The sequence below is a fragment of the Phoenix dactylifera genome, chromosome 4 (genome assembly GCF_009389715.1).
Source record: "Phoenix dactylifera cultivar Barhee BC4 chromosome 4, palm_55x_up_171113_PBpolish2nd_filt_p, whole genome shotgun sequence".
NCBI lineage: Eukaryota > Viridiplantae > Streptophyta > Magnoliopsida > Arecales > Arecaceae > Phoenix > Phoenix dactylifera.
In genome coordinates this window covers 26,298,467-26,309,287 of record NC_052395.1, presented here as the reverse complement: position 1 = coordinate 26,309,287, position 10,821 = coordinate 26,298,467, and the positions used below count along the sequence as shown (strand labels likewise).

Below are 10,821 nucleotides of genomic sequence, written 5' to 3'. Positions count from 1 at the left end.
AACAAACCCTAACCCCTTCACCCAGCCGCTATCATCCCAGCACCCTCTCCCCCTTCATGCCCTCCCTCCCTCGATGGGGACGACCCCGTGCCGTCGAGAAGGGCACTCCGTTGATTCGTGTCGTCTTCTTGGTTCCGGACTTCATCTTCTTTCTTTTGGTCTCAGTTTTAATGGCAGAGGAGCCCACGAAGATCCCCAACTAGGCCGCCGGCGAGGTACCGGAGGAGGAGGCCGAGGCCATCCACATTCGGACTCTTGCTGCAATCGTCGGCATGTTTCGATCCATCCCCTTCTCCCTATTTCGATTTCTAGGGTTAGGGTTCTGGATTCGCGGTGTCGAGATCTTCTTTGTGTTTTTATCGTGATCCTTAGTGAGGAGAAGGCGAATGATGTGGTGACCACCACTACACGCACGCTGCTAGTGGGTTCTCCGCCAAGCTCACTCCAAAGCAAGTCGATGAATTATCGAGTGAGTTCTCTTCTTTCTTTCATCTCTGCCAGCGGATTCTTCTTTTTTTTTCTCGTTTGGTTTTCGGTGTTTGTTAAATCTATTTAGTATTCGATTGAATTGTTACCCGATTGCATGGATCTGGCAAGTGATTTCGATTCTAGAGGCTTCCGATCCATAATGACTCGAGAATTTGGGGTTTTTTTTCTTGGATTAGTATAGAGAAGGTTGGCTGCCTGGGTTTTTCTTCTCGCCCTTTTTGCTAGCAGCTGGGTTTTCAGGAATTCAAAAAGGAAGAAGATGAAGACCAGATGAAGATGAAAATGAAGGCCTTTTCGCTGGCAGCTAGGTTTTCAGTTGGATTTCCATTTCTACTGTAATTTGTAATTATGCTTTCTATTCCTATTGTATAGATTTTCTATTGTAATTCGTAAAAAAATCAATAATTGAGCATTTATTATTGTTCTTGTGATATTAGAAGAAGCAGAATCATGTTGTTGTAATAGAGAATGGATTTCTTGTTAATCTCTCTCTACAGATTTTTTTTCTCCCAAAAAAATTAATTAGATTTTTTTTATTGTTTTAAAAAAATAATTCTAATGATGCTGTAAAGCGCCGGCAAAGCTTTCCATTTTGTCGACGTTTTTGAAAAGCATCGGCAATTTAGTTCTCCACTTTAACATAAGCAACACTTTGGCAACACTTTTAAAAGCGTCGAAAAGAAAATTACCAACGCTTATAAGCGTCGGTAAAGATCATATAAAGCGGCGCCAAAGCCTCTTTTTGCTGTAGTGCCTGGAGGGATCAAGACCAAAATATGAATCACAAAGCATGCATGAATCCTGCTTGATCCAATATGTGATAATAAAAGTTTCACTTCCCAGAGGACCTAGGGCACATCCTTTAAGTTGTTCCACATGATTTCAAGGTAGAAGGCTGCAAATTATCTTAAGAAAGATATAAATAAATAATAAAAAAATAATATAAAATAAAAATATAATTTAGACCCTAATTAAACCACAATCTTGCCTGAGCTAATATGGATCCACTACATTCGTGAAGTTCAAAACACATGAATTGGGTATTGACCCCTAACTGCAACCTTACACCAATTGGGTTGGACCCAAGTCTTAACGGTATTAGTTTTGATCACTTCAGATCTAAGCTAGATGTGAGTAAAATTAGGTTTAAGGCTAGGCCTATATAACGATCTAAGATCTTACCCAAAAAAATAGCCGAAAGATATTACTTAGATTCCTTGATTTTGCATAAATATTTAAGATCTATCCAACAAATAAGCGATATGGGACTAAACACATGCTTGTATAGCTCTTTACAACATGGGCCCTTAAGCATCGACATGACTTGAGAAAAGACCTAACACACCAAGTCGCTGAGTCAATGTTAAGGTCTGATCAATTCTAGACCTGCGGCTCGCTCGGGGTTGGATCTGAACGAAGTTTCGTGCAGTCCCAACAAAAGGCACACGAGATTCCATACATATCTGTAAACTCTCTTTTTCTAATAAAGGCTTCGTCAAAAAAAAAGAAAAGAAAAAAGATTCCATGCATTTCTTTCTTTCATGCCACGCCTACGTCTGCCTCCTTTTCTGCTTGAAAATGAAATGCACGACGGTGTTGCATGGGGTCGCCATGCATTATAACCAGATGTCAGCCTCCTCTTTCTTGGATTTCTTTTCTCATTTGCTAATACGTACTGAAATCTTCTGGATTCTGGTCTGAAAAAACTAAAACGGAGCCAACCTTTTCCCTTACTCTTCCGGACCTCCCACCGTTTCAGGCTTCTCCAGCGAAGGAGGATACTTAGCGCAGATAGGGTACACCTCGAGGAGGACTCATCTATACAGATCGAATAGATATGGAGAGTGGATCGATATAGAAACGGCCACCCACTGATTCGTGAGACTCGCAGACTGGTCAGAGAGATGGAATCATTTCAGGCAGCACATGTATATCGGAAGGCGAATAGAACAGCAGACTGGATTGCCTCTTACGTTGCTCGACACTCCAAAGAGTTTATCCGGACTTGTACCGCTGAACTTTCTTCTTTATTGTATCATTTTATTTTTTTTGGTTCAGCAGGCTGTACCCATGTAAGAGCTATATGAAATGCCATTTTCACCCAAAAAAAAGAAAAAAAAGAAAGAAAATAGAAAAGAAAGAAAAAAGGAGCTACCCTAAATGTGAACTCATGACTAGAAAAGTGGGTCGAACTTTTGTGGCTTTTCACAAAGTTTCTGGTATTAAAATCTTTATAGCTTTTACGGGACTCTCAGATATTCTTTTCCGACTATATATACAAGAGATATAGGAAAGGACGATGACCCTCGCCTAATCTCACAAGCCAATCCCTTCAGCTCTTCCAGCCTTGCATTTGATATTGCTCCACCGGAGGTTTCTTCGAACCCTTTCAGCTATCTGACATGTCCTGTCTCTTTTTTAATTCAACCCACTGTACGCCAATATATTCTCTTCTCGTTTGTCAATGTAAATTGGACTAACACAAGGTAGACCCCTTTTCTACCAACCTAAAATAATCTCATCCCAGCTGCACTGGGACGTATTCCGTTTATTTTGACCTCTTGCCTTCTGGATAAACTTCAGGACCATGCATTACGTCTGTCTATATCATAGAAAAATATATGAAGTACTCCAATCGTCATCGATTAGCGAGTTCTATAATGCATAAATGCAAGCCATAGACTGTTATTTTATCCTGGTCAAACACCTATCTCTCATATCTCATATAACAGTGGCAAACGATGGCTACAGAGCTGAGTTGTTCTTGGTTGCGTGTCTAAACCAATAGGAGGTTGTTCTTTTGACTATACTCAATCCCGTGGGCAACCACTAAAACAGAAAGAGTGGTCATTCTAATCCAGGATCAAAACCTGGCTCTGGTATGAGTTCAGGCTCCCAAGACGCTTCTTACCCTCTCTCCCAAGAAAAAACCAAAAGACTGATTGAATTTTTCAAAAAAAAAAAAAAACCAAGAATATTTGATCGGATATTATTTTACTAATACGATCTTTTCATTAAGTCTTTTTTGTTTTCTTCAACAAAAATACTTTTTAAGAAAAGAAAAAAAAAGCACAGAAAATATGAAATATTGTTTAACATATCTAGCTAGGATACAATTAATAGAGGCTTCTGGGTTCTCACTTCCCACTAACAATCTAGTAGTCGAGCTGGTCCAAAGTAATAAAGAAACTAGTACAAACTAATCTTTTTCCCCTTTTTTTTCCTACTAACTTTACGTATTCTTTAATTTATTACTTCCAGCATTGATTTGGATAGCCACTATGTTTGCTACGGGACCAGATACATTTGTCAGTTAGATCAGGACAAGTTAACCTACCATTTCATAATGTCCTTTAGCCGGACCCAGACCCAGATGCAGACCCATATGAGACATCTGGTCTAGTATTTGGGTCCGCTTCGACGGCGTTTCAATCAGAATCAGGTCGCGTCTTCATCATCCACGCCAACTTGCAGTCCGAATTCTCTCATCTATTGGGAGCTTTTCCCATTACAGCGAGCCCACCAAAAAGAAAGCTGCTCGATGGAAGCTGGGAATTGACTAAAGTGCGATGAAGGTGGTTTCCAAATTCTAAAAGCTCTGGTTCGCAGTCACACTTTGATCTATGGTCGTGGCTTCGGGTTAGGTGTGGAAGAGCAGACCTCCATCTTGCACCATGGGCCATCCCTAGGAACCATTTCCAGCTACTGAGAATGTAATGCCTTCATTCCTCTATATAAAGCTAGCTTGGTAGAAGTGTTTCACCATCTCAGCACCATGGGCACTAGATGCATGGCAATCTCATGGCCTCTTCTTTTGGCCTTGGTGCATGCAGTGTTATTCATTTCAATTTTTCCCTCTCTCTCCCATGCAAGAACACTACCCCCTGCTAAGGGAAGCACTCTCAACGATACCAAGCTCTTCTTTAGAAAAACCGGCGGGAGCGGTGCGGGAGGCGGCGATGGCTTCGGCATAAGCATAAGCCATAACAAGTCAGGGATCGATATTGGTATTGGTGGGGGTGTGGGAGGTGGGGTTGGGACCAGTCGTGGCGGTGGAGCCAGCGCCGGGGGAGGGGTTGGTGGTGGCGTCGGCATCCACGTAGGGAAGGGTGAAGTGGACGTTGGGATAGGTGCGGGCGGTGGAGGCGCGGCGAGTGCGAAGAATGGCAGTATTAGTGTGGGAGAAGGTGGCGGAGGTGGGGTTGGTATTACCATTGGGCGTGGAGGTGTGAGTGTGAGCCGTGGCGGTGGTGTTGGAGGTGGTGGGGGGAGCGGTGGTAGTGGCGGTGGGGGATCGGGAGGTGGCAGTGGAGTCGGGAGCGCCGGAGGGGCAGTGGGGCGTGGTGAAGGCTTTGGAAGTGCAAGTGGAAGCAGTGGAAGCGGGGGAGGAAGCGGATCGGGGTCATCAGGAAGAGCCCGGGGAGGAGGCGGCGGCGGCGGCGGCGGCCGGGGTTGATTATTTCATAGCATCAGCGCACTCGTGCTACTTACACTAGCAATCAAGTAACATAGTGTGATCTTTATTCCAAATCGATATCTGTTGTTGTGTTATAAGGTAATACTTCGATGTTGTTGGGTTTTATATATATATATATATATATAAACATAAAGAAAAGGGATGTAACGGGATTTGTAATTGTAAGGGTCTTTTATTCTCGCGCAAATACAATTCGTAGTCATGGGCCTCTGATTGGTCAAAGAAGATCGCTACTATCTCTTCTTGCTGGATTTGCTCACCTGATCATCCAATCACACTGCGAGTATGTGATGGGGACATCAGAGCCCTTCATCCAGATGATCCTGAGCCCCCGGATTGAATCAGACCCGTTTATTTGCATATTTATTTTATTTTATTTCTGGGTTTATTTGCATTTAGGAATTTATTTGTGGTTTATTTTATTTCTGGGTTCATTTGTATTTTAGGGCTTATTTGTGTTATTTGTGGGCTTATTAGGAGTTATTTTTGTGTAAGGGGGGTTTCATGCAAATTGTGTATTTGGGCCCTATATATAGGGAACTATTTTCTTGATTAGGGTTTAATGCAGAATTAATGATTTCTTTCCCCACGTTTCCCTCTTCTTCTCTTCTCCTCCCTTCTCCTTCTCCTCTTCTTCTTCTTCCTCCTTCTCTTCCCCTCTTCTTCTGCTCCCATTTAAAATTTTGGTCCGGCATCAACTTGGTATCAGAGCTTTGGAGGGTTTTGCCACTGCTGCCAAAGCCCGATCCATCAGGGCCTTAGTTCCTGTGGGCTGCCGTGCAGTGTAGCACTTCATCTCCTGGCCATTTCATCCAAACCGAGAGCAAAAAAAAAAAAAAAAAAAAAAAATCTCTCGCTCTCTCGGGTCTCACAAGGAGGGACAGAGGTGAACAATCCCTGGGTCACCGGGCTTCTCTCGGTTTCCCCTTCTTTATCTCTGTTAGTGTTGAAAAAAAAAAAAAAAAGGAAATCTTCCCCGTGGCCGTGCCGTTCCACCGTGTCCCTCCCCGCAGCAGCCACCTATTTCCAACAGCTCCGCCGGACTCCTTCCTGCAACGCCGCTGCCCCCACCACCTGCCACCACCGTCAGCCAGTGTATGGCCGAGCGTTGCCGGATCCCCGGATTCCTGTGGCCGCACGAGTACTACGCCGTACCTCGACCACGGACACCGGAGCGTGTCGAAGGGCCACGCGTGACTCCCGCTGCCGGAAAGAAGAAGGGCGTCGCCGATCAATTCTCAGCATTATCCCTCGGCACTGTCGACGCACCCGCCGACCACCGCCCACAGGGGGATCCCAGCCGCCGCCACAACCGGCCGTCGCCTGTCGCCTCCGACCACGGAGCTGCGGCCGCAAGCTCCGCCACCACGCCGTTCGGCCGCTCCGCAACCACCGCCGAAGCGACCGGGCCGTTCTCCCGAATCAATCGGGAGGTTGAAGACGAGTGGTAACGGGTAAGTTCTAAACCCGTTACCCCCAAAATCCGATAGCCCGGGTCCACATCCAACAGGTTTAAAAAAAAAAAAAAAAATTTCGCACGTGATCTGCACGTGCTGAGTTTCACAGTTATCGGAGCGGGTCCCATTCGAAACCCGAATCCGATAACCCCAAATCCGTTAAGGTTAAAAAAAAAAAAAAAAGAAAGGGTACCTGTTCATCTTCCCCGATCGTCTACCCGCCGCTGTTGTCGTCGCCCCGCCGCCGCTGCCGTCGTCGTGACTCCTCCACCGCCGTCTTCGCCGAACCGCCGAGGTGCCGCCGCTCCCTCACGGTGCTTCCCCCTCGCCGAGCGCCGTCGCCTCCGAGCCCCTCCTTCTCCTCCGTCGTCCACCGCCCGAGCCGCCGGTGCCCGAGCCAACGCCACCATCTCGCCGGGGCCCGAGCCGACGCCACCATCCCGCCGGGGCTCGAGCTGACGCCGACGGCCTCATCGTACATCCCCTCCCATTTTCCTCACCACCGGCCGACTCCACAGGCCGCCCGCCGCCCTCCTTCCGCCGCCCTCTCCTCCTCACGGTCCGACTGCCCCGCCGTGTTCCTCTCCCCATCTTTTGCACCACTGCTGCACCCCTCCACCACTCACCACCGCTTCCTCACCCACAGCTCGCCGCCCTCCCTTTCCCCTGGCCCTCATCCCTTTCTTCTTCGCCCATTGCAACTCACCCGAGCACCTCTCCATCGACCCCAGACAGGCCCCTTTTGGGCCGGGCCACCCGCTGCCTCCTCACAGGCCCAAGCCAGCAGGCCCTCACTACTGAGGCCTGATCCCATCTCACGAACTCAGCAGGTCCACTCTCCTCCATTTTACAAGCCCAGCAGACTAGCCAAGGTGCTGTGATCAGATCCAAATAGAAGCCAATTGAAAGGGTCCATCTGCTACAATCACGCACCGATCGTCGCCCAGCCCACAAGCACACATCCTGGTCGCCTACGTCACGACAGGTAATAAGGTTTCTACTTTTCTTGGGCTTGTTCATTTAATTATGTTCTAGTTCTCTTGCATGATATCCATATACTTGAAAATTTATATTGTTGTCAAAATTCAGAACATAAAACCCCTACTTTCAAACCCATCCTATTTGCCCTTTTAAAATCTAAATATTAAATTAGCACACCCTAACAACTGGATGTTTCTCAACATTTTTCAATCAGATTGATTTAAGATCAGAACAACTGTACTACTTCATTACAATCTAACTTCTTAAATTGAATAATCTTAATCCTTAATTCTGAATAACCAAAGTAAAAATCAGCAACATTTAAATTTTAAGTTATTATTGTGAAGACTTGCTGATTTCTGAAATCATAATAGATTGCATTAGTAGGTTGTCCTGCATCAAATTTGGTCATACATTATAGTTATTAGGGTTTCATTAGTGACACTGCATTTCACATCATCACCCAGTGTCATCATTGCATGCCAACCTGTAGTGATATGGAGTACTATCTCAACCAACCTAAAACCCCTGTAGCTACCATGAATTCCGACATTTTGAGGTCTATCAAGGAACAGATCGTTGCCATGCGGGCTGGATACAAGAAATTCAAACAAGAGATCCGTGAGCTCGTGCAAAATTCTAGGACCCCTAAATCGCCAACCCCTGTTACAGCCCAACCTAAAATCGGTTTGGTCGCACCACCTGTAGTCCTTCCCCACTCTCCTAGGCACCAAACCCAATACTCTAGGTGTCAACAATTCGGCCACATAGCGCCCCAATGTTCCACTAAGACCTACCCGATTACTGAACCAGAAGTTAGGAACCAAGAGGCCGAATATGTCGAAGAAGTCTATGAACCAAATATAAAAGACTATGAAGAAGACTTTGAAGACGAACCTACAGAATTAGACTTTGTCCAAAATGATTCCCAAAGGGAGACTATTGATCTAAGTACAACCAAGCCACTTCACATCACTACTGTGGAAGAGGTAGTGACAGATATTGAGAGCCAGTCACCTGAATTGGCACTTGTAGCTAAAGATACCCATGCGGAGTCCAATCTTAAACATTCCCCTATAGTAGTTTCCCTTCTAGAGGAGCTTAATGATGTAGTCCCTGATGATCTTCCGGATGCACTTTCTCCGATGCGTGATATCCAACACGCAATTAATCTAGTTCCCGGAGTATTTCTGCCCAACCTTCCACATCATAGGCTCAACCCAAATGCATATGCTAGGACTTGGGATTTAATATTATCGACAGTTGAGTTTGCATAAAATAGTTCGGTTCATAAGTCCATAGGCATAAATCCATTCGAAGTGGTGCATGATTACAAACCTAGGCAACCCATAGACTTGTTTTTCATGTCTCATCAGTATAGAGTCTTTGAGTCTGCACAATCAATTGCTTCACATCCACATTCATTGCATCAAGAAATCAGCAATTGTAGTCATTTTAATAACTTAAAATATAAATTCCTTGCTGATTTACACAGACGTTATAAAGAGTTAAGTGAAAAAGGTTACGTCATGATAAGAATTAGGCTTGAACGATTTTCTTCAGATACGTTTAAGAAATTGCAAACTTGTAGTGCAGAACCGTTCAAAATCTTAAAGACAATCAGTTCGAATGTATATGTTGTGGATCTTCCTGATGACTATGGGATTAGTGCGACATTTAATATTGAAGATTTGATCCCATACAAAAAGATAATATTCATGCCTTCTGACCCCTTTATTGATATACCTACCCATGTTGGACACCTTGACCTATTACCTGCTGTTGAGCCACCACTTTCCAAAGTTCATGCACGCAGAGAACAAATAGAACATATATTGGATGAGCAGGTTATTTCAACCAGGAACGGTGGTTACCAACGTTATCTTGTTCGGTGGAAAGGTCGACCAAAGTCTGATGTGACGTGGATTTCCAGAGCACAGTTGCAGCGCCTCGACCCCGATCTTCTGGAGCAGTACGACAGCCGGCCAGACCTGTACTCGACGGGGTCGAGTTTTTCTCACCCGGGAGGAGTTGATGGGGACATCAGAGCCCTTCATCCAGATGATCCTGAGCCCCCGGATTGAATCAGACCCGTTTATTTGCATATTTATTTTATTTTATTTCTGAGTTTATTTGCATTTAGGGATTTATTTGTGGTTTATTTTATTTCTGGGTTCATTTGCATTTTAGGGCTTATTTGTGTTATTTGTGGGCTTATTAGGAGTTATTTTTGTGTAAGGGGGGTTTCATGCAAATTGTGTATTTGGGCCCTATATATAGGGAACTATTTTCTTGATTAGGGTTTAATGCAGAATTAAAAATTTCTTTCCCCACGTTTCCCTCTTCTTCTCTTCTCCTCCCTTCTCCTTCTCCTCTTCTTCTTCTTCCTCCTTCTCTTCCCCTCTTCTTCTGCTCCCATTTAAAATTTTGGTCCGGCATCAGTATGCTCTGAAGCAAGCCTTTTTAATGTTACCTTATGCTAACATCGTCCAGAGGGTGCGACTCATTGCGTGTGATGTGTGACATCAACTATAATCAGATTCTATGTTAGTCGTAATCCAAATGTTAAGTGATGGGAGGCAAAATGGATCGTCCTACTCCGACATGAAGTCACCCAATTTCGACTGAGTAGACCTCAAAACCAGGCCGACCTCAGCCCGCCAAAAGCCGAGCCGACCTCAGCCAGAAGCCAGGCAGACCTCGGCCCCGCCAAAAACCGAGCCGACCTCAAGAAAGAGGCTAGGCCGACCTCAGCCCGCCAAAGGCCAAATCGACCTCGGCCCGCCAAAGGCTAAACCGATCTCGGCCCTATCAACCTTGATCCCATCGAAGATCCCGCGGATTCCATGCCCAACCGCCGAGCGGCCAGATCGTACCATGTGGCAGACCCAAAGGCTCCCTCAACAAATCCTTCTGGATTGCGGTGTTAAAGGCCGGTCATTATGACAGCCACCTCAGGAGGCAGGACATTGATGACTGGCTCCTTGCATATCACCTGGTAATGTCTCGGAGTGAGTGCGCACACGTCGCATTTAAGGACTCCCTCGACCACTTCCATTTAGAATGATGTGGCGGACCTTCAGAATAGATCTAAAAAGATATCTCCCGAATTCTCCGCCCACAAGATGGATCTCCATGCTATATGCCGCCTCCAAATAATGGTCAGCTGATCACGAATCGACTCGAAATTTCAGGTAACGGTTGAGATCCTTACCTTATAAAAAGGGGGTAGAAAAAGGCCTTCGGTAAGCCATTATAAGCTATTTTAAGTTACAAGAGGCCATCCAAGGCACTCAGATACTTCTCCAAAAGCCCGGCTAACTTAGCTATCGAAGGACCTTCGTCGAAATTCCCGACCAAGGCTTTGTGCAGGTACCCCGGAGCGTAGGAGGTGGCCCTCTTTCTCCCTCCCGGTCA

General features: G+C 45.6%; 1 protein-coding gene across 1 annotated transcript; it reads left to right on the top strand.

Moving 5' to 3' along the window:
• Positions 1 to 4,264: 4,264 nt before the first annotated feature.
• LOC103697940 (glycine-rich cell wall structural protein-like) lies at positions 4,265 to 4,945 on the top strand. The gene has a single exon (XM_008779881.1). The coding sequence runs from the start codon at positions 4,265 to 4,267 to the stop codon at positions 4,943 to 4,945; it is 681 nt and encodes a 226-aa protein (XP_008778103.1).
• Positions 4,946 to 10,821: the final 5,876 nt, after the last annotated feature.

Excerpts from the sequence above, each read along its gene's own strand:
- LOC103697940 (XM_008779881.1), top strand. The coding sequence starts at position 4,265 with ATGGGCACTAGATGCATGGCAATCTCATGGCCTCTTCTTTTGGCCTTG.